The sequence below is a fragment of the Abramis brama genome (genome assembly GCF_963993115.1).
Source record: "Abramis brama genome assembly, chromosome: 16".
In the NCBI taxonomy this organism is placed as follows: Eukaryota; Metazoa; Chordata; class Actinopteri; order Cypriniformes; family Leuciscidae; genus Abramis; species Abramis brama.
This window is the reverse complement of record NC_139978.1, coordinates 10273556-10298390: the sequence shown is the minus strand read 5'-3', so window position 1 is coordinate 10298390 and position 24835 is coordinate 10273556. Positions and strand designations below refer to the sequence as shown.

Below are 24835 nucleotides of genomic sequence, written 5' to 3'. Positions count from 1 at the left end.
ATTAAAGCAAATAATAGGACATAATTTAAAAGTCTAAATTAGATCAGTGGTTTATTAACCTTTACGCATGAAGGGTGAGATCTTGAAGTCCATGACTGGGAGAGTGGAATAGTTAGTCATTTTGTTCTGTTTCATGGCATCAAACTGAACCCCTTTTGTTATTTTCTGCCTCTCTTCAACTGAAGTGGACGAACCCAAGAAGGAACACAAACGTTCCACCTCACGTCCAGTGTCCTGAGTAAGACATGGAGTAAGACATGGAAAAACACATTTAACTTTCATGTTGATTTTCATAAAAAAATGTCACATTATGAACTGAACTTACTTCCACCAAATCTTCATAGAACAAGTAGAGTAAGTTAGAATACGTCTGTTTTTTCTCCCACCATCCACTGACATGGTCGAACCAAGGACCAAACACATCTAGGGAATATTAAAACAATTCCTCAGTTGTAAAATTCTTGATTCATGTAGGTCATGTAGATACATTTTACCTTTTTACTCTCCATATATTTTTGTAGTTCTAAAAACATATTTTAATATAATAATATATAATAATTTAATATAATTTCCTGACACTAAAGTGGTTCTTTAGTTATTACCATTGTAATTGACTAATATGATTTAATTTCATTACTGTACAAAATATTTTACTTACTCTTTCCTTCCATAAATTTCTGTAAGAAGCTGTTCCAGTCTCCTGGTTCAGGTTCTGCCATATTCATTCGATCAAAATGAAAATAGGAAACTGCATTGTCTTTTGCATTCCGAGCTACATACACAATCTGGAATGAGTGGACAAAAATTATGACAAGAAACAAGATTTGCATTACATTCACTAAATTACACAACTAATGCTGTCTTAAATAGAGGGAATGTAGCTTTCAATCCATAGGGTCCCTATGCTGGGTTCACTGCTCCCTACTAACTGAGTACACATCTGTTCAAGTTCACTTCACTTGACAAAACACGCTGCAGTGTTATCAAACACAGATGAAACTTAGATCACTCATATTAGAGAAGATTGAGATTTAATGTGTTTGGCCCACCATGTTCTGCCAGAACAGCTTCACATTGGCACTGATTCGGCAAGTCCCTGGAACTCTATTGGAGGGATAGAATATCACTTTTCCAAAAGATGTTTCCTAATTTCGATGGTGGTGATGGTGCTGTCCTAACATCAGTCTAAAATCTCCCATAGGTGTTCAGCTGGATTGAGATCTGGGGACTGGTTGAGATCATATGCCATACCACATGATTCACATTTTTTTCATTCTCATAAAAAGATTCAGTGAGCCCTCGTGTTATCTCACGTTACCTCATTGTCATCCCGGAAAAGACCACTTACACCAGGATAAAAAAAGTTTCATCATAGGATAAAGGTGATTACTCAACAAGTATTGATTTGAACAAGTACTTATTTTATTGATTTGAAGGGGACAAGTGGGTCAAAACCATGCCAGCAAAATGTATAAATCCACCAGATCTCCTGTATTTTATTGTTATTTTTCACCCATCTATGAATATTCCGTCATTTAAATCATGTTTCTAAGTTGTACACTTAAGTTTGGTAGTATGAGATTCACATTATACTATGATAGATTGATTACATGTTGTCACCTACATCCAGAGCCGGACAGTAACTGAGTACATTTACTTGAGTACAGTACTTAAGTACAATTTTGAGGGATCTGTACTTTACTCGAGTATCATTTTTGGGGAGTACTCATGACTTTACTCAAGTACATTTGAGAGGCAAATATTGTACTCTTTACTCCACTACATTTCTATCCATAACTGTGAGTACCCGTTACTTCTTCTAAAAAAAAAAAAAAAAAAAAAAGGAAAAAATAAACATCTCGGAAACCCTCTCAAATGTGATTGGATTGTGCAGGCGCCACTGATTGGGACAGCCTATCAGCAATCCGCTTTCCACCAAAGTCAACTCCATGGTCATATTTAGATAAGAGACGAAACCATGGACGAAACAATGGATGAAGACGCAGCAGGTCCATCCCGGGAGCAATATTTTTTTTCCCAGGATGGTAGGGGAAGACTCATGAATATTCATTAGGGAAGTCACCCCTGATTGGTCTTAACCCAAGTGACGGGTAGGTTTAGGGGCGGGGTTATGGAGGTCATAAGACCCCCAGTGACGGGTAGGTTTAGAGGTGGGGTTAGGGGTAGGTCATCAGACCAATCAGGGATGACTTCCCTAATGAATATTCATGAGTCTTCCCCTACCATCCTGGGAAAAAAAATATCGCATCCCGGGAATGTGCCAAACCGTGGCCCCACCTCGCCAGACTATTTCAATTTTCTGAGCAAGTTAATGATAGTTTTCGTATCCTTCAATTTTAGTATCCTTCAGTATCCTAGTTGTCATTGTGGTTAAACCAAGACATACAGTAAATAAACAATACTATTCTAATTTGTTTATATTGGTAATGAACCTCACAGAACAAAACTATGCTAGGTATAAGAAATCACAATCCAGTTTACATCATGCACATAAGCGTCATACCCATTCACACTTCAAAAATGTGTGCCAATGGACAACTTGCACTGAGCTTTGTTACTTCTGTTTTCAAATATTGCAGCTCACTACTTCCTTTCAATATGGTTCACTCGCATTGCATCAGTTTCTGACTCTCATGGGGAAACTCAGTTTCCTCAGAATACCTTGGAAAATCAGGTCTGTGCTTTACACAGACAAATGGCTTTTCAGCCCGCTAGAAAGGGCAGGGCTGACTGCCTATTTAAGTTGCGCAAAAAAAACAAATTTCACGGCGCAAGCCAATTAAAAAGAGCATATTTAATTTCTAAAAGAGCAAGCAACATTGTTGCAAAATGTCGTACCACGAATGTGGCTCATGCAGGGCTGGCCTACATCCCTCGGACGAGCACTCTGAGAGCGTCAGTTGTCTGGGCTGCACCCATGAAGAGGCTGCACTCACAAAGACCAGCTGCTCGCACTGTGAGAGCATGAGTCTCACACAGCTGCGCTGGCAGGTCGTTTCCTAGAAAAAAGTAAGTGATCCTGCCTTGCACACTCTCCTGTTCTCTTCCCCTCTCGAGCCGAGACGGAAGAAACGGCGGAGCCGTGGTGTGAAGCAACAGGGCTGCAGCAAGATCACGCTGGCTCAGCGCCCACGTGCCTTGATAACTCCACCCACCCGCAGCTTAAAGAGATGGACTCAGCGAGGCCTAGGCAGCTCATCCATGTTCTTTCCAAGGCAGTGACTGTAAGGCTTGGACTGGTTGGCTCCGGAAGAGCCCACCCGCAGTCGCTTATATGAATGGTTCCTGCAGCCGGGGCACCGCCAACAGGCCCCCGCCAGCGACCAGCCCCGTTCATCCCAAAAGTTCATGAATGCACAAAGTCTTGGTGCACCCCTTACTCATTCATCTCTCCTCTTCAAGTTGCCATAGTTGGCAGAACAGAGGAAAAGGGCTACACAAAGCTTCCCCTGCTAGAGGATGCCATCACCGCACATCTGTGTCCGCCCATGGCCCTCGGCTAGAAGATCAAAGCCTTCCAACCGTCCAACCTCCACACGATGGCGGTCCTCCAAGTGTGTCAGGCTAAGCTCCTCCATGACATGGATGAGAACAGCCCAGACCCTGCGGCCTTCAAAGAGCTGCACAGCGCAACCAACCTTGCCCTGCACACCACTAAATCCACAGCCCACGCAATCAGGCTTGCTATGGCCAATCTGGTGGTCCTTCAGCGCCACCTTAACTTGACGGAGATCAAGGACACTGACAAGACAGTCTTCCTCGACTCCCTGGTCTCTCCCTCGGGCTCATTTGGTCCTGCAGTGGATGGTTTCACGAGTGCTTCACAGCAGCTCAGAAAACATCACAGGCAATGCGTAATTTTCTGCCAAAGACAGCAGGCTCCACAGCTGCTGCTTGTCACCCCAGATCGACGCCAAGCTGGTGACCAAGTCCGCTCAGCCCCCGCAGAAGGTGGGTGTGAAGCAGCGCTTCCGCCCAGCAAAGCACTACCCATTTCCTAAGCACCAGGGACCCCGCCCTAGGCTAGAGCTGAACCCTGAGCCGCCCAAGCAGTCCTGATGCTTCAGACTCAAGGAAGAGAAGGCTAAGTCCCACCGAGGCCGGACCACCACCAAAGTGTGAGAGTCCTGAATTACCTCAATGATTGGCTGCTCTTAGCCTAATTGAAGGACAAACTGTGTGCGCAAAAATCTCTGCTTCTCAGCCATCTAGAGAGCCTGAGGTTCAAAATCAACTCGAGTAAGAGCTTGCTGTCCCCCAGCCAACAAATCGTATTCTTGGTCGCAGTCCTCGACTCGTCCACAATGCGGGCATGGATTTCGCCGGATCGGTCCCTGAAAATTCAGCAGTTAGCAACACCGTTCAGATTGAGGAGCAACCTCCCCTTGAAGAAATTCAGAAACTACTGGGCCTCATGTCAGCAGGCTCACTAGTAGTTCCCTGGGGCCTCTGCAACACTGTTTGAAGGCCTGCATCCCACCTCGAGTGTGGCGCAAGGGCCGTATTATTCTCAGGGTGAACCACGGCTGTACCAGAGCCCTGGGCCCCTGGAAATCGCCCCAGAAGGAAGGTAGTTGTATAAGACTCCTTGTAGCGATGCTACAGTGTAAAACAAAAGAAACCCATATTTAATTAATAATTATATTAAATAACACCAAATGGAAACCTACACAACTTCATAACATTTATTAGAATTTGTACAAACGAAAAACTAAATATAGTAACGAAAAGAGATGGGGTTTGTGTGATTGAGAGGAAAAGAAAAGAGGAAGTAGAGAAGCGGAAGCGAGGGCCTGGTCGGGAAGTTTGGAATCAGCGTCTGGAAAAACCAGGGGAAAACGAGGACGCTGTTTCAGCGTGTCGTGAAGGTACTCTGTGGGATTATTGTTCACGTGGAAAGTCTGAATTTCTGCGCTGAAATGATGGAGAAGGGACGCGCATGCACGGAGTAAGAGCTGAACGAGCTGAAATCTGAACGCTGGAATTTTGACCCAGTGAAGTTGGAGAAGTTGCAGACCTGTCAGTGTTGGTTCCTTCTGAGACTCTTTTCTGACGTAAAAGGTAACCCAACCCAAAAGGTAAAAAGAGCATTCAGTCTTCCCGAGCCCTCCTGGTTACCGATCTCTAAAACTCTGAACGATAACTTCAAACGTCCCATCGCATCTCTCATCGCAAAACAATTATTATTCTTTCTGTCCAATACCTATTACTTTGTTTGAATTAATTTCGTTTTCATTATATACTTACTCATGTTTTGGGATGATTTGATCTATTTGTGTTATTTTAAAAAAAAGGCCTATTGTTGAACCTTGATGGCCTGTGTGCAAACGCGCTGTATTTCATTTGTAAATAATCTTTTTGTTTGCTCATTTCTGAGGGCGTGTTTCTGGACACTAAGAGACTGAAATATTTATTTATAATTTTTTGTTGTTGTTGCTATAAAACGTGAATGGACATTTCTGTTTCTTTCTTCTTCCCGTAAGGGTGGTTAACAGAAAATTATAAATTTGTTTGTCAGTTTTTTAAACTGTCTGGCGCCCAACCTGAACAATTAAAAACTTGAAAAACCACCGTTAAAAGCTTCAAGACTGGTTGCCAACGCACAACGTTCTAGCAGGCGCTCAAGGGGCACCATGTTCTAGTCCAATCAGACAACATGACAGTGGTAGCCTGTATAAATTACCATGGCGGTCTCAAGTGCAGTCTACTGAATAGACTGGCACACCGCCTCCTCTTGTGGGCACAGGACAATCTCCGCTCAGTATAAGCTTTACATGTGCCGCCCCCAGGGGAACGGAGTCTCCACCCCCAAACAGTCTGCATGATTTGGAGCTTTTTTGGCCAGGCAGTAGTGGATCTCTTCGCACCGAGAGAATATTCTTTTCGAAGGAAAGGAACGCAGTGGCTCACAAGTGGCCCCCTCTGTGCCTTTATGCCTTCCTTCCGGTAGCACTGCTCCCTCAGGTCATCAGATGAATCAGGGAGGACAGATGCTCAGTCCTGCTTGTAGCACCACTTTGGCAGAACCAGCCATGGTTTCCAGGAATGGTCCAGCTGCTATCTGCAGCACCCTGGCCAATCCCGCTGAGAAGTGACCTCCCCTCCCAAGTGGAGACTTCCTGCCTTGAGTTTGGCAGACTTCCTGCCAGACGACAGCAAGGTTGTTCTTAAACCCAGGCGTGGCTATGTGCTTAAATGTGCTCTCCACGCCCTTTAGGGCACAAGTTATCTCACTTTCTGCTCTCCCCTCTGCTGAGAAAGAGCAGACAGCACACCCACTCTGCCCAGTGAGGGCCTTTAGGGTGTACATTGAGCGCTCTAGCCAATTCAGGCAGATGGAGCAGCTGTTTGTTTGCTTCGGGGGCCACTCGAAGATTCTGTCAGTTATGAAGCAGAGACTGTCCCACTGGATAGTGGACGCGATAGCGCTAGCCTACAAATATCTGGAATTGCAGTGCAGCATTGGGGTGAGGGCCCACTCCTACAGAGGAATGGCTTCCTCCTTGGCATGGTCTTGAGGGATATCCATGGCTGACATCTGTGTGGCAGCCGGCTGATCCTCGTCCGTCAGAAGGGGTTAAGAATGAAATAAATTGTACAGTTTTGTGAAATATCTTTAACACAAGTAGCACATTCTTTCAAATGTTTTATTGTGTTGTGTGATTTTAAAAGGCTGGAATAAGAGCAGCAACACACACGTGCACACTCAAACACACACACACACACATGTTGTGGTTTCATGTTTTATGGGGACTTTCCATGGAAAAAATGATTTTTATACGGTACAAACTGTATATTCTATCCCCCTACACAAACCCTACCCCTAAACCTACCCATCACAGAAAACTTTCTGCATTTTTACATTTTCAAAAAACATCACTTGAAATGATTTATAAGCTGTTTTCCTCATGGGGACCAAACATTTCCCCACAAGGACAAGGATTTCGGATATTGCCATCTTTGTGGGGACATTTTGTCCCCCATAATGTAGGGTTTACACACACACACACACACACACACACACACACACACACACACACACACACACACACACACACCATTTCTTTATTGCAGCTTTTCAAAGTCATTCATAAATAGAAAGTCAACAGGTATAGATTATGTGGGAAAAAAACCCTTAATAAGAAGACCAGCACTGGATTTCCCACAGGTTAGTGAGAAAATATATGAATGCTTTTTATGGGGATAAACTGATGCCAAAACCATTGAAAATGGACAGACTAAAAGTCACAAATAGATATTACAACTTGTAAACACAAAACACAATCTACAAATAGATTAAAAATCCGCAAACAAAGTCCTCATGATCCGCAAATGTAAAACAAGATCTACAAATAGATACAAAGTCCTCAAACAAACTCTTTGTGATCCACAAATATAAAGCATGATCTACAAAAAGATTAAAAATCCACAAATAAACACATCCTGATTCACAAATAGAAATCAGTGACTTGTACTTGAAAACCAGAATTTGAATGAATGTAAAGTGACTTGTTTGCAGGTGAAGATCATGTTCTGTTTGTAGATTGTGTCACATTTGTTTTTAGAATTCTGACACTATTGTTTCGCTGTTGTGATAAAATAATGCCATAATCATTGAAAATTAAGAGACTATGAGTCAAAAATGCATATTACAATTTGTAAACACAAAACAAGATCTACAAATAAATTTAAAATTTATTAGCAACTGCCTAGTAAAACCCTAGCAACCGTGCCAAATTTTGCAACTGCAAGCACCACTCACATTTTCTTCAGGAAATGTACATTCTAGCACATTTCTCCACACAATCTCTAAACCAAGATGTGACAGTGGCAGTAGTGTGGTGAGTCTATGACCTTATACACCTGTGCTGATGAGGGGAGTGTGATTTCACCAGTCCATATTTTAATGCTGTGAAAATCCCACTCCCCCTGCTAAACCCATCTTGTTTTTTAGCAGTTTTTTTTATTTAAAAAAAGGGCACCTGACCGCAAAGCAATTGCTCCAGCTATTTTAATTGTATATCCATAAGCTACTGTATGTAAGATGTAAAATTGAAAGAATGAATTAAATAAATAATGCTTTTTGGGGCCCTAATGTGCTGGAAAATAACTATTAATTTAAAAAAAAAAAATGTCTAAGGTTTCTTTACATTCTTAGCTTTAAGTGTCAATTATCACTAATAATTTGTTTTATTTCTATTTTTAAGACGCAATTAAGCAACAAACAAACAAAAAGACAGGTATTTGCCTCATATACAGTGAGGAAAATAAGTATTTGAACACCCTGCTATTTTGCAAGTTCTCCCACTTAGAAATCATGGAGGGGTCTGAAATTGTCATCGTAGGTGCATGTCCACTGTGAGAGACATAATCTAAAAAAAAAAAATCCAGAAATCACAATGTATGATTTTTTAGCTATTTATTTGTATGATACAGCTGCAAATAAGTATTTGAACACCTGAGAAAATCAATGTTAATATTTGGTACAGTAGCCTTTGTTTGCAATTATAGAGGTCAAACGTTTCCTGTAGTTTTTCACCAGGTTTGCACACACTGCAGGAGGGATTTTGGCCCACTCCTCCACACAGATCTTCTCTAGATCAGTCAGGCTTCTGGGCTGTCGCTGAGAAACACGGAGTTTGAGCTCCCTCCAAAGATTCTCTATTGAGTTTAGGTCTGGAGACTGGCTAGGCCACGCCATAACCTTGATATGCTTCTTACAGAGCCACTCCTTGGTTATCCTGGCTGTGTGCTTCGGGTCATTGTCATGTTGGAAGACCCAGCCTTAACCCATCTTCAATGCTCTAACTGAGGGAAGGAGGTTGTTCCCCAAAATCTCGCAATACATGGCCCCGATCATCCTCTCCTTAATACAGTGCAGTCGCCCTGTCCCGTGTGCAGAAAAACACCCCCAAAGCATGATGCTACCACCCCCATGCTTCACAGTAGGGATGGTGTTCTTGGGATGGTACTCATCATTCTTCTTCCTCCAAACACGTTTAGTGGAATTATGACCAAAAAGTTCAATTTTGGTCTCATCTGACCACATGACTTTCTCCCATGACTCCTCTGGATCATCCAAATGGTCATTGGCAAACTTAAGACGGGCCTTGACATGTGCTGGTTTAATCAGGGGAACCTTCCGTGCCATGCATGATTTCAAACCATGACGTCTTAGTGTATTACCAACAGTAACCTTGGAAACGGTGGTCCCAGCTCTTTTCAGGTCATTGACCAACTCCTCCCGTGTAGTTCTGGGCTGATTTCTCACCTTTCTTAGGATCATTGAGACCCCACGAGGTGAGATCTTGCATGGAGCCCCAGTCCGAGGGAGACTGACAGTCATGTTTAGCTTCTTCCATTTTCTAATGATTGCTCCAACAGTGGACCTTTTTTCACCAAGCTGCTTGGCAATTTCCCCGTAGCCCTTTCCAGCCTTGTGGAGGTGTACAATTTTGTCTCTAGTGTCTTTGGACAGCTCTTTGGTCTTGGCCATGTTAGTAGTTGGATTCTTACTGATTGTATGGTGTGGACAGGTGTCTTTATGCAGCTAACGACCTCAAACAGGTGCATCTAATTTAGGATAATAAATGGAGTGGAGGTGGACATTTTAAAGGCAGACTAACAGGTCTTTGAGGGTCAGAATTCTAGCTGATAGACAGGTGTTCAAATACTTATTTGCAGCTGTATCATACAAATAAACAGTTAAAAAATCATACATTGTGATTTCTGGATTTTTTTTTTTAGATTATGTCTCTCACAGTGGACATGCACCTTCGATGACAATTTCAGACCCCTCCATGATTTCCAAGTGGGAGAACTTGCAAAATAGCAGGGTGTTCAAATACTTATTTTCCTCACTGTATATACAATATATATTTGATGAACTCTTAAAGCCTATCTTCGTGAAAAAAGGTTAAATATGATTATTTTTAATGACATTCATGTGCAATGGGGAGAGTAATACAATATTTTCCTATGAACCACAGCGTGTTTAACACACAAACGATAAATTCAGTTAAATTAACAGTTTTGTTTTGATAGCTGGTAGCTTTATTCCTTACCCGTCGAAGTTTATAGTTTGAATCGATCTGCCATGTTTTTTTGTTTGTTTGTGTTTGTTTTTTGCATCTTTTATCCACGCTAGTTCACTTTCTGTTAATTTATTTAAGTGTAGACAAAGCTTCTATGCAGGATCTGGGTGCTTGCTGTGTGAAAAATTGATCGATAAACGGATATAGCAAAGGAAGTGCATTTAAACTCACTTGCGCGTGCACGCGAAGGGGTGTGCGATTTGTCCGGGGAGTCGGATTTCAGTACAACACCGGCAACAGTAAATGGCAGTGAGCCCAGCCCACCCATCCGAGAAGTGTCAGCTCTTATTTTGAAAAGGGCTTATTGAGGGGGTGTGACATCACATTGAAGCAATACCCCTGATTGGCTGACTACACGTGTGGATCGTAGTCACACAACTCTGCGGATAGTGCCAAAAAGATCTGTAGACGTGTGCAGAGGGATCTGTGAATGCCCTGTGATCTGCAAACACAGATTCAACACTTGCATGCTGAGCTTTGCACAGAATGTGTAAGAATGTCTTTTTACAGTGGTTTGAAAATACAAGTTAGACTGTGTTTGTTTGCAAATTGTGAGGAGGGCATTTGTAGATTTTTTAATGGGAAAAAACAGTGAAACAGTTGTGCCAAAATTCTGAAAACAAATGCAACACAATCTACAAACAAATAATGACCCTCATGTGCAGACAAATCACTTTGCATTCATTCAAATTCTGGTTGTCAAGTACAAGTCACTGATTTCTATTTGTGAATCATAAAGAGTTTGCTTGCGGATTTTAAATCTATTTGTAGATCGCATTTTATATTTGTATGTCATGAAGAGTCTGTTTGTGGATTTTTTATCTATTTGTAGATCTTGTTTTACATTTGCGGATCATGAGGAGTTTGTTTGTAGATTTGGAATCTATTTACAGATTGTGTTTTACATTTGCAGATTATGAGGAGTTTGTTTGCAGATTTTAAATTTATTTGTAGATCTTGTTTTGTGTTTACAAATTGTAATATGCATTTTTGACTCATAGTCTCTTAATTTTCAATGATTATGGCATTATTTTGTCACAACAGCAAAACAATAGTGTCAGAATTCTGAAAACAAATGTGACACAATCTACAAACAGAACATGATCTTCACCTGCAAACAAGTCACTTTACATTCATTCAAATTCTGGTTTTCAAGTACAAGTCACTGATTTCTATTTGTGAATCAGGATGTGTTTATTTGTGGATTTTTAATCTTTTTGTAGATCATGCTTTATATTTGTGGATCACAAAGAGTTTGTTTGAGGACTTTGTATCTATTTGTAGATCTTGTTTTATATTTGCGGATCATGAGGACTTTGTTTGCGGATTTTTAATCTATTTGTAGATTGTGTTTTGTGTTTACAAGTTGTAATATCTATTTGTGACTTTTAGTCTGTCCATTTTCAATGGTTTTGGCATCAATTTAGCCCCATAGCTTTTCCCGGAACTGCCTGATTCGTACTATGTAGAACACGGAAGAAGTTGTGCAAACAGTCCATTGGATTTTGAATCTTTATTTTGAAAAATAAATTAAAATGGGAATATTTTTATCTTGATGCTTAATTATCACAATTAATATAGTAAGATATGATCGGTGCTACAGATTCATATATTTACAGTAACAGCAGCTGCATGTGTACAGCAAAGCCAGCAGAGGACCTCAGCATGTGCTCAGGGAACCTTTGTCTTATTTCTGGAGGAATACAGAGAACTGGCTCTGATTTTAGAAACACAGAGATAATAATACGCATTTTACCTTTGCTGAGTAAAAAGCAGATGATTTAAATCAATCTGTCACAGTATATAAATTACAGAATATGTGGCACACAGAATCCATGATGCATGACTTTAAAATTTGGAATATGGAATAGCAAGAAGTAAATGAGCATAAAATGAGACAGTGATAAAAACTGACAAACAACAACAACAACAACAACATAAAAAAAACACATTATTAATTAAGTGAACATTATTCTGTGGTCTCTGACCTGATTGTATCACTTGAAAACATGACTCCAGAAATGGCACTCTCATATAGATAGGCTGGGAAGTCTGGCGCTCTGGAGCATCCTTACCAAAATACAGAAGGTCAAGAATATATGAAACCCAGGTGGTACCTAGAGGAACAGGAGTATAAAACCTTTTCTTAGAAACATAACAATGATAACAAGATAAGAACTAGCATACATAAAATGATATCAGTAGTACTGAATTGTTTTAAATGTCAGTTTGAAGAGAGAAAACATTTAATATCACCATATCAAAGCCCTATTTTCAAACAGGTGAAACTCGAAAAATTAGAATATCATGCAAAAGTTCATTTATTTCAGTAATTCAACTTAAAAGGTGAAACTATTATATTATATAGACTCATTACATGCAAAGTGAGATATTTCAAGCCTTTATTTGTTATAATTTTAATGATTATGGCTTACAGCTTATGAAAACCCCAAATTCTAAATCTCAAAAAATTAGAATATTACATGAAATCAATAAAAAAAAGGATTTTACATAGAGAAATGTCAGTCCTCTGAAAAGTATAATCATGCTTATGTACTCAGTACTTGGTTTGGATCCCTTTTGCATGAATTACTGCCTCAATGCGGAGTGGCATGGATGCTATTAGCCTGTGGCACTGCTGAGGTGTTATGGAAGACCAGGATGCTTCAATAGTGGCCTTCAGCTCTTCTGCATTGTTCTGTCTCATGTCTCTCATCTTTCTCTAAGCAATGCCCCATAGATTCTCTATGGGGTTAAGGTCAGACGAGTTTGCTGGCCAATCAAGCACAGTAATCCCATGGTCAATGAACCAGGTTTTGGTTCTTTTGGCAGTGTGGGCAGGTGTCAAGTCCTGCTGCAAAATGAAGTCAGCATCTCAATAAAGCTTGTCTGCTGAAGGAAGCATGAAGTGCTCTAAAATGCCCTGGTAGATGGTAGAATCCACTTGGATTCTCATTTACACTTGCCTCCAGTGGATCCTTTACAGAATACTTGACCTCCAACAATGAATCATCCCCTGGAAAAATACGTGGAGAAATTTTGTGGACTGAGCTGCTGGGTAAAATTGAATGATGTGGATCTTAAAGACATTTTTCGTTTTGGGCTGAACGATCCGGTGCGGTCCCAATTGCCAGGGGGAAAAAGTGGGTCCCTTGATAGTACCATGGAGGCCGCCCCACTGTTTCCATGTCTGTCATGTGATTCCCTGTTTGTCATGTGATCCTGCCATGTGTCTTGTCATTGGTTAATTGTCTGATCATTGTTCACAGGTGTCCCTTGTCTTGTCATTAGTCTGTGTATTTAAGCCCTCATGTTTGCCATGTGTCTTTGTCAAGTATTGTTTCCTGTAGACCACTGTTTGGGTATGTCCATGTCCATGTCCATGTCCATGTCTTGATTTTTGAGTTTTCATGCCATGCCATGTTTTTGTTTCATGTTTGGTTTTGTTTATAATAAACTGCACTTGTGTTCTCATTTACACTTGCCTCCAGTGGATCCTTTACAGCAGGGGTCGGCAAGTAACTTTGGCCGCGGGCCAATATTTTTTTTAGCCAGTAGATGGCGGGCCAGCTACACAGAGTAGGCCTATGGATACAAATTAAATACTCTTATATAGGCCTATAATCGCAGAATATGATGGGTCCGTCACCGTCCGTGGATCATTCGTTCAATCGTTTTTTCAAATTAAAACCAAAAATAAAAAGATGAAAAACGACTTGTTTTTCCATTAGCCTATTTATTTCCTGAACTAAAATGAAAAAACGAATAACGACGGGTTTTCTGATTTTCTGATTGTGCTCAGATCAAAAATAGAAAAAATTAATTACTGGATTAGACAAATTTTAATTTTTTATTTTGAATTTAACACCTTATAGGCATATATCAAGGAAATCATTTTAAACAGATCAAGTACTATTGTAACAGAACAGATTACAGCCATTTTAATAAAGGTGTGAATCATGCCTCATTCATACATGAACCAGTCAGGCTTCAGTATTCAGAGAAAATGTCTCGGTTACGTATGTAACCCTCGTTCCCTGAGTTCAGGGAACGGAGACGTGTCGTCGGGGGAGTTCCCTGACGAATTTGGATCACGCTAGGGAGCCAATTGCCTTCGAGAGAATTAAAACAAGCCAATGGACATTGGCATGCAAGATTTGCATTCCGCATCCCGCCTACCAGTGCGGGTATAAAAAGGCGGAAGCAACGCACACACAATGCTTTTCGCTGAGGAGCCAAACAGTGTCCAGTCCTCCGCGAAGGTACAGCAACATGGCGAAGGGACGACACCGAGACGTTCCCTTTCGTCCTGGGAACTCCGATGTGTTGTCGGGGGAGTTCCCTGACGAATTGGGATCCCTAATAAAACGCCATGGCGCTGGCCCCTTCCAGCGCCCAGCTAAGCTACCCTGCAGCAGTTTCTTGTAATAAGTTGCGGGAGCTAGCTAGGGAATCACACTGCTGTTCCGCAAGACCCGCTCAGTGGATATTGGATAACACTGGGAAAGCGTGCCCTAACCCATTAAAAAGGGGGGGGGGGGGACGCTGCGGAAGCCCGAACCTGCCTGAGGAAGGCCTGGAATACACATATGTACTAGCCCAGTGGGATAGTGAAACATATGGCAGTCCCTGAGGTGGTCCCAATCCAAGGGAAGTGGGAGCGTACTCAACAGGGACGACAGAACGAGTCCGTCAAGGGGAAGACACGGCTGAACTGCACGTGGCATCATGGGTCACCGTAGAGACCACTTGAAAAACACCCAGTCTACTAGCAACTCCGTACTAGAGGTAGCAGACCTGGCGCTGGGCGGTCCGCCACGCCTGGCACCGGAGGGGTGATGGAGGAACTCACGAGGCTCACCAACGTAGGGCGCCATACGGAGCAAGGACGCACATATCCGGCCGAGGCGCGGAGTGGCGTAGCAAGCTGACACAACCTATTCCCTCGCACCACTGGCCGTAGCGAGTACTCGGGAGGAAACAGGTTCCACACGTAGGCTATAGAATCTAGCGAACGTGTTCGGTGTTGCCCAGCCCGCAGCTCTACAGCGAGGCGCCTTGAGCCAAAGCCCAGGAAGCGGCAACACCTCTAGTAGAGTGAGCGCGCAACCTGGGAGGACAAGGCTCACCCAGAGACTCATACGCTCGGGTGATAGCATCCACTAACCAGTGAGCCAACCTCTGCTTGGAGACAGCCTTCCCCTTCTGCTGGCCTCCGTAACAGACAAAGAGCTGATCTGAGGTCCTGAAGCTTTGCGTTCTGTCAATATAAACCCGCAAGGCGCGGACGGGACAGAGAAAAGCTAGGGCTGGGCCTGCCTCCTCCTGGGGCAGCGCTTGCAGGTTCACTACCTGATCCACGAAGGGAGTGGTAGGAACCTTGGGCACATATCCGAGCCGGGGTCTCAATACAACGTGAGAAAGGCCCGGTCCGAACTCTAGGTATGATTCGTCGACCAAAAAAGCCTGCAGATCCCCGACCCTCTTGAAAGAGGCCAATGCTAACAGGAGCGCTGTCTTAATAGACAGAATATTAAGCTCTACTGTCAACAGAGGCTCAAAGGGAGGACTTTGAAGAGCTCTAAGTACCAGAGCTAGGTCCCAAGAGGGTACAGAGTGCAAAACACGAGGTGGATTTAACCTCCTAGCACCCTAAAGTAATGTGATGATCAGGTCGTGCTTCCCCAAAGACTTACCTTCTTTGTGATGGTGTCAACCACTGCCTGTGGTTGACCACCTAGAACCTCCGCATCCCGTCCAGGGACCAGACATGGAGTTTCCAGAGGTCTGGACGCGGGTGCCATAGAGTGCCCCGTCTCTGAGAAAGGAGGTCCTTCCTCAGAGGAATCGGCCAAGGAGGGGCTGTCGCGAGGAGCATGAGTTCCGTGAACCAAGTCCTGGTGGGCCAATACGGCGCCACTAGAAGGACCTGCTCCTCGTCCTCCCTGACCTTGCACAGGGCGTCCGTGCCGAGGGTCCCCTCGGTCAGGGAGTAAAACCACTGGCAATGGGTCGTGTCTGGAGAGGCAAACAGGTCTGCCTGTGCGACTCCGAAGACACTCCAAATCAGCTGGACTGCCTGGGGATGGAGTCGCCATTCTCCTGGCAGGGGAGGCTGCTGTGAGAGCTCGTCTGCCACACGGTTGAGCGCCCCTGGAACATGAACGGCACGAAGCGACCTCAGATGCTTCTGACTCCATAGGAGGAGGTGGGAGGTGAGTCGCGACATGCAACGGGAGCGTAGACCACCTTGATGGTTGATGTACGCAATGGTCACAGTGCTGTCCGTACGGACCAGTACGTGCTTGTGTCTGAGAAACCCCTTGAGGCGAAACAAGGCTAGGCGTACTGCTTGCAACTCTAGGCAGTGGGGCAGAGTTTGCTCTTGTCCCATTTGACCTGAAGCCCCAACCGGCTGAGGTGCCGAAGCACCATGTCCCTGTGATCGCACAACACATCTCGCGAGTGAGCTAGAATGAGCCAGTCGTCGAGATAGTTGAGAATGCGAACGCCTAGTTCTCTCATGGGAACAATGGCCACCTCCGCGACTTTCGTGCGAAGGGTAGGACTTTGTACTGATACACTCGACCCTCGAAAGCAAACCGTAGAAACGGTCTGTGTCGAGGAAGAATCGAGACGTGAATGCACGCGTCCTTCAGGTCGATCACTGCAAACCAATCCTGGGGACGGATGCATTCGAAAATGTGCTTCTGCGTGAGCATTTTGAACGGGAGTTTGTGCAGGGCCCGATTCAAAACTCGCAGGTCCAGGATTGGCCGTAACCCACCGCCTTTCTTGGGTACAATGAAGTAGGGGCTGTAAAACCCAGACCTCATCTCGGCAGGAGGGACTGGCTCGATCGCGTCCTTCGCCAGCAGGACATCGATCTCTTTCCGCAAGACGGGGCATCCACTGACTGCACATGGGTGAAGTGGATGCCCCTGAACTTGGGAGGCCGGCGTGCAAACTGAATTGCATAGAAGAACCGAATGGTGCGGATGAGCCAGCGGGACGGAGCCAGCTTTCAGATACCGACCCAACCGGCCCACCCGAACCTGCGGAGTGGCAGCGAGGTGGAAGACAGGGACCCGGCTCTGGTGGCACTGTAGCGACCGAGAGCGGGGTCTGGGCGTGGAACTTGACACCAACCTGCTTCCACCAAGGGGCAGACGGCAGAGAAGGCCCGTGGGCATTCTGCTGCGGACTGCCCGGTGGCGAAGGGAGGGGGAGAGATGAGGAACGAGGCCCTGACTCCTCGTGTCCTGGTCTCTGCGCCTCTGGGCCCAGCTGCAGACAGGAGCGACGCAGTTGAGGCTGCGTCACTGCTATCCGCGAGCTGGGGAGAGGGGAGCGGGAGCGGCGCCGTTCGGAGGCGGCGCGCGCTGCCATTCTGACCCTCTCGGACGGGGGAGACTGTGTGCCCACCAGTCTCGGCCGTGGATGACCTGGAAGAGGAGGTAGAAACTGCTCTTTTAATGAGAATTTGGGTACCAAACAGAACAGAACAGAAGTCAACAGAAACAGAAGTCAACACAAAATTCTCCACCCGGCCCTCCCCCGGGGGAAGGAGGTATGCAGAGGCACCCTCCCGTGGCTCCTGCAGCAATGGGTTGAGACCACCCCCCTGCATGTCATGGAGTGCCTTGGCCTGGTGGACCTGCAGCAGCGCCATGGCATGCAGGGCAGAAGCGGCGTCTCCACACGCCATGTAGGCATCTCTGGTCAGACCAGAGGAAAACCTACAGGCGCGGGAGGGGAGTGAAGGGGCACCCTGCCAAGTGGAAGCGGTCTTTGGACACAACTGCATTGCAACGGCACGGCCCCCTCTAAGACACCAATCATCCAGCCGCGAAGGTTCGGGACCCGGTGGAGGGTTCCACACAAGCCCGACATTCGCGGCCGCCCGTTCGAGCATAGCAGCCATTTCTGGGTCCGGCTCAGCTGAAGCCACCACACCCGAAGGGGGTAGTCCCACTAAGTCATCACCAGAAGATGACTGCTCTCCCTCCGATGCCGCAATCGGCATCTGATCCTCAGGCGGCGCCCCGAAGGAGACAACCGGAACCGCACGAGGCGGCTCCGGAAGCTCCACCGGGACAGCCAATGGCAACAAGCTACTAGAGGAGTGAGAAGCCCGTGAGGATCTTTCACCAGACGGAACGTTCTTCACTGTAATCCTCATCCGCTCAACAACAGGAATCACCGAAGTAGCCGTCTGCCGAACTGAACCGGCAGACGAACTAGATCGGGGATTCTCTGAAGGGACTCCCCCATGTTTCAGGGTTCGCAGTCTTGAACGCAGCATCGCCAGAGTCATGTTCCCGCAATGAGAACATAACTCATTCACAAACGCTGCCTCAGCGTGCCCTAAGCCCAAACACGAGAGGCAGGGTTTGTGACCATCTTCCTGAGGCAGAAGTCGACCGCATCCAGAAACGCACAGGTGAAACAACATCCTGAAAAGGACGCGAAACACCCGCAAGCTCTTTTAGAAAGAAGTGCTCTGTATGTGCCGAAGCACCGAGGGACCACCGCGGCAGACACGGTGTGCTGCACTCACCCGTTTACCAGCCGTGAAAATGGCTCTTTTTTTTTCTTTTTTTTTAAAGAGAAGGACTCGGCCAGCAGCGGGGAAGCGATGGTCGCTGAAGCGCCGTCACACCAGCACCAGAGATGACAATCTTCTTTCTGAAGGCTCGTTTTAATGAAAATCTTCGGCAGAACACAGCAGTAGACACTGGATGGCTCCGAAGCAAAAAGCATTGTGTGTGCGTTGCTTCCGCCTTTTTATACCCGCGCTGGTAGGCGGGGTGCGGAATGCAAATCTCGCATGCCAATGTCCATTGGCTTGTTTTAATTCTCTCGAAGGCAACTGGCTCCCTAGCGTGATCACAATTCGTCAGGGAACTCCCCCGACGACACGTCGGAGTTCCCAGGACGAAAGGGAAACAGAGTTTTCCCCATAAGCGTTAGAAAATGTTGACGCAATGCGAGTGAACCATATTGAAAGGGAACTCAGGAAACAGAATAATAAAACCACGCAAAACACTGACGAGAGAGGACAAAGGACTAAACAAAAGAGGGAGAATATATATCAGACTAAACGAGGGAACTAAAGAGATATTTAAGTGAATGACAGGTGAACTGAATGATTAATCAAGGGAACAAACTGGAAACTAGGTCAAATGACAGGGAAAACAGGCAAACAGGAACCTATGAATTTAATTAAATTAAGCCAAAACAGAATATCCACGTTACAAACCTAAAGTGAGAACTATTTACGGTTAATAAATTGCTAACAAACCATTATCTAACTCTTGGAAATACTTTATTTTACAGTGTGCTTGTTACACATATGTGACCCTGGATGACAAAACACAAGTAGCACGGGTATTTTTGTGGCAATAGCCAACAATACATTGTATGGGTCAAAATTATCGATTTTTCTTTTATGCCAAAAATGATTTGGAAATTAAGATATTTTGTAAATTTCCTACCATAAATATATAAAACATTTATTTTTGTGAGTGAATGCAGCACAATCGCAAACAGAAATGGACAACTTTAAAGGTGATTTTCTCAATGTTTAAATTTTTTGCACCCTCAGATTCCAGATTTTCAAATAGTTGTATCTCGGCCAAATATTGTCCTAACATACCATAATCATACACCAATAGAAAGCGTATTTATTCAGCTTTCATGTGATGTATAAATCACAATTTCAAAAAATGTACCCATGTTTTGTGGTCCAGGGTCACGTATTACATGTAGCTACTATAGCAATTACTTTAAATTGTAAAGAAATTACTTTAAACTAACCTTAACCACAACCTAAACCTAACCCTCTAGTAAGTACATGTAGTTCATTATTATTACTCACTACTAAAATGTATAATTACACAATAACACAGACACCTTAAAAAAGAGTAACCTAATAGCTAATTAAACAATAAGTTATTAATTACAGTGACAATGAATGAACTCGTTTGTATATAGTCTATTAATGTATTAACCACAGTTTATAAACATTTAATTAACTGTAAACTAATAGTTTGAAAATGATTTGTAAATACTTTATTACTGTATACTAATTATAAAAGTGTAACCCATTTCTTATTATTATCACAGTAGACAGTTTGAAACAGAAATATTTTGTAACATTGTCTTTGCCATCACTTTTGATCAGTTTAATGCATCTTTGCTGAATAAAATTAAAATCCATAGCACAGTGGCTATTTTTCTTTAAACCTGTAAAAGTTCATGCAGCACTCTCACCTGCTTTGGGGTAAGTGGCGATAAGAATGTCATCAGGTCTTGCTTGAAAGTTTTTCACCTTTTCCCAGTTGTCAGTGAAGTAGTGGATCATAGAAACACCCTCAAAATCAAACAACTCAGGTCGACTAGGTAGTTTCATCTGTAGTATTAAAAAGTGTCAGTTTAATGCTGAAGCTTTATGCATGGTCATTATTAGATAATCATCACTGGCCATCAATGTCAAAACCTGTTAACAAGAAAGATTTCAGTTACAAAATCAATTAATAGAATATGTAATAAGTATGGCGAAAACAATCATGCTTTTAATTGTCCTAACTTCGTACCTTAAGGATACATGAATAACTATGTATTAATACCTGAATCAATACTTACTTCAAAATGAACTAATGAGTAGAGACTAATCAAGAATAAATGAAGAGCTAACCTTACTTATGATTGGAGTCATTTGGATTTATGCATGAATAACAACAACCTTAACTTCATTGTTAGTACATGTTTGATAGTTAATACATTAATTAACATTTAAAACTAAACCAAACAGACTCTATAAGAATATACGAGAAGTACTCTAACTTTGAATTAAACTTCAATAATTGGTTACACTTTATTTTAAGGTAACATAGCTACAGTACATTGTACTTACTCAAATAAGTACGGCGTAATATTAATTAACTACATACTTACTGTAGAGTTACGGTTAGGCTTAGGGTTTGGTTCAGGGTTAGTTACTTGTAATTATGCATAATTTACTGTTATTACTATAGTAAGTAGATGTAGTAATGTGTAAGTGTTACAGAGTAATTTAGTATTGTCATAATGCAACGTCATAAACTTCATTGGATAGTACATTAGTTCACCATTATTTACATGGATCCTTATCAAATGAATAACAGGCTAAATGCACTAATAACATCAATAATTTGTATGTTTTGCATGAAGATTTCCATTCAAACTCACCCTACTGTGGCTTATGTACGCAGCTATACAAAAGCCAAAAATATAAAAATAAAATAAAATAAAATAAAATAAAATAAAATAAAGGGGTTGCAGGTTCCCAAAAGAACTAACCAAACATTAATCATATACACTACAGTTAGGGGAATGTTTGCTTGGTACCATTTTCAGTTCACACTCCATCCAGATGCAGACCATGAACCATACTGTATCTCTGCTCTGTGACTTCTTGAAAAGCCACCAAATGACACTGCTTGACATCACTGACCTGGGCTGAGTACTATGTGTACTATTGCATGTGTATTTGATGGTAAGTTTATATTTAGTCATAACCAGATTTTAGTAAGTTATTAACAGTGAGTCAACTATGATATGTCCCCTCAATTACAGTCATCATGACACAATAATGCATTGACAAAGCATGGGCTGATATTAGTGTATGGGTAACTAATGAGTTAGTAATGACGTGCCCCCTCAATTAAAGTCATGACACATTCATGGATTTACAACACACAAGCTGATATAAGTGCATGAATAGTGTAGCAAAGTTCGTTGTTATAGGAAGAAGGAGGTGGGAACCGGCGAACATTTATAGACTTTAATAACAAAATAAAACAAATACAAAACCAAAGTAAAGTAAAGACAGCAGCCCCTCACGGACGCCTGCTGTCACATATAAAAAAACAGAACATAAAACCCAGGCCTGGCCTCTCTCGCCTTCACTGTCGTCGCTCCTCCTTTTATGCTTCCGCTCCTCCATGAGAGATATGAGACTGGTGCATCTCGCAGGTGTCGCTCATCATCAATCACAACACCGGCCTCGTGCCGCTCTCCCACGGCCCTATGCCACTTCTTGCTCGCCACACATATTTAATAATTAGTAATGCTGTGCCCCTCTAAGTAAAGTGATGGCACAATGATGCATTTACAGATCATTAACAATTAAAAAAATATGCACTAGCATCTTTGTGCATTTGCACAACCAATGCAAAAAATGAAGACAAGGGACTATTGAAGTTTTGAAGTAAAAAATAAGGAGAAGAGGGAGGGATGGAGGGGGTTTTGGAGGGGGATGTGAATGAGGTGAAGGGATGGTTGCAGGACGTGGCGAAGGGATGTTGATGCAGGACGAGGCAAAAGGATGGTGATGTCAGGACGACAATGTCGAAGGTGCCAATGATGGAGAAAGTCCGCTAGCACAGACCCAGACCTTGCCAGTGCCGACGGGGGGAGGGAGGAGCCAAGATGGAGACGAGGCTGATGTACCCACAGGCGCAGATGGAGAGCCGAGGAAATCGAGCGACATTGCTGGCACTGGAGGTCAAGGCGATGCCGTGTCGACAAACGTCGAAAGCGAAGCCAGAGTACCCGAGGGCTGAGGTGGAGCCGGTGTGATGGAGGACAGAGGTGACACCGAGGGGAAGGAGGAACCCGCTGCAGCCGTAGGGGTGGAGGGATGGAGTGCAGCAGATGGCTCGCAAGTCCGTGGCGGAAGTGGTATGACGACTGACCAAGGGGGAGCCGGCCGGAATACGGTGGAGCCACAACGACAGGTCAATGGGCTGAGATGGAGTGAAGAGATCCGAGGCCAGAGCGGCAGGATCCTCTTGCACTGACGCTGCTGGTGGTAACACGACCTGCGGCTCAATGTCATAGCAGGGCTTCCACGGAGATGGCGCAGTGCTGTAAACATCTGGCAGCGGCAGGGCTGGAGGACTGGCTGAATTTCGCGGTGATGGTGGCAACAAAAATCTTGACAGAATCACAGTCCATGCAGGTCGATGAAAATTACCGTAAAACTTCAAATAATAGCCCAGGCTTTTATTTTCCCAAATCGCCGAACTGCACCGGCTTGTATTTGAGACAGGCGTCTATATGAGACAGGCCTTTAATTTAGTGTTGAGACTTCACCCTGTGCTGCAATATTCATTTAGTTTTACATTAATTTACAGAAATCAGCTGGTTGAATGAAAATTGCTTATGTTATCGGATTTTCAGGTGATATTCTCAATTCATTCAGTTAACGGGCGCTCTGAGGTAAAGTGAATTCAGACTGCAGACTAAGCAACGATTGTATTTAATTGTACAGTTCAATCATAACATAATACAGACATGATCTTAATTCCATAATGTCCTTAAACACAACAATATTGCTGGCCATTAACTGACAAAGTGCGCGTCCGGTGTGCGATACCTCGAGTTGTCATAGATGCGACACGGTGCTAACTCTCTCTGCCTGCCTTGCTTGCGCTAACAGCTCCCGTCCAGATGGTCCAGATGCGCAGGGCTCTCTTGCGTGCACAATCTGCTCCATAGAACTGGCTTAAACAGACGATCTGACGGGTTTTAGAAGATTAAATACAACCAGAAACTAAAAAACAGACCAGGCCTCTATTTGAGACCGGCCTTTATTTATCCAAACCTGTAGCCACACCAGGCGTGTAAAAGAGACAGGCGTCTATTTGGGACTCGGTTATTATTTGAAGTTTTACGTTAGTCATAGTTCATGGTGCTGTCTAGAAACAGTGATGATGAAGATACCGGGTGGGAGCCGGGTAGCTCCTCACTGGAGTTTATCAGCCTGCCCTCATTGTCCATAGTCACTTCTCCCTCGTCCTCGATGTTGTGGGCTCACACCCCTAGTCAGACTCATAGTGGAGCTTCACTTCCGGGGCGAGGGTCGGCTCTGTCCTCTTTCCAGTCCATTCCAGTGGTGTCTGGGAGGTCAACGGGGTGATGGTAATTAGCCCCTATCCAGAACAGTGACTTCAGGGTCTCATCATCGAAAGGGCAGGTGACAGCGATACAGTAAAGCTCCTCAGAAAAGGATAAAAAAATCGTGGCTCTTCTTAGCAACGGCCGCAAACTTTGCTGCGTAATCTGTTGGTCCGGTATTCCGTAATGCTGATATCCACAGAAGATGAAGATGATGATGATAATAATCCAAGGTTTATCAAATTATAACTAATAAGAGAGCCAATATGTAAGAGTGTTGAACACAAACAATACCGGACAATTATCAAAACGAAGGGTACTGTAACTATCTGAGGCTGTAAATCGATAGTCTATGCATTTGTTAAAGTCATCTATTTCCATTATTTCAACATATTTTAAAGAATACTTCTATTTTTATTATACTTACATTTATTCTAATTATTTTTTACTTACATTTTATTTACAATAGGCTACTAATTTGTCTATTGATTATTTTATAATTATTTTTAACACTTTATTATTTAACAATTATTTTATAAAAAATAAAACACTTCTGGCATTTACATTTACATTTACATTTAAACTGACACCTGCCATGGTGTTTCTTATTTGTCGTCTCTGATTTAGATGTGTGTCTTCAGCCAATGCTCCGTACGTTTAAACGTGAAGCATGTAATTACAAAAATACAGCATATTTTGTCCCTTTCGCGCTTCACGCCTGACTCGACTCAAACACATCTCAACAGGTTTTACGGGTGCTTGTGAAGGTATAAACA

At 43.5% G+C, this 24835-nt stretch overlaps 1 protein-coding gene across 1 annotated transcript in view; it reads right to left on the bottom strand.

Moving 5' to 3' along the window:
* LOC311065807 (cytosolic sulfotransferase 3-like) overlaps window positions 1–24835 on the bottom strand; it is a 37635-nt gene that overhangs the window by 853 nt on the left and 11947 nt on the right. Inside the window, exons 2-6 of the mRNA XM_084086566.1 lie at window positions 20391–20529; window positions 12084–12232; window positions 659–851; window positions 326–423; window positions 60–234 (exon numbers count right to left, since the gene is read on the bottom strand). Coding sequence (XP_083942692.1) covers window positions 60–234; window positions 326–423; window positions 659–851; window positions 12084–12232; window positions 20391–20529 — 754 coding nt within the window. The remainder of the gene's footprint in view (window positions 1–59; window positions 235–325; window positions 424–658; window positions 852–12083; window positions 12233–20390; window positions 20530–24835) is intronic.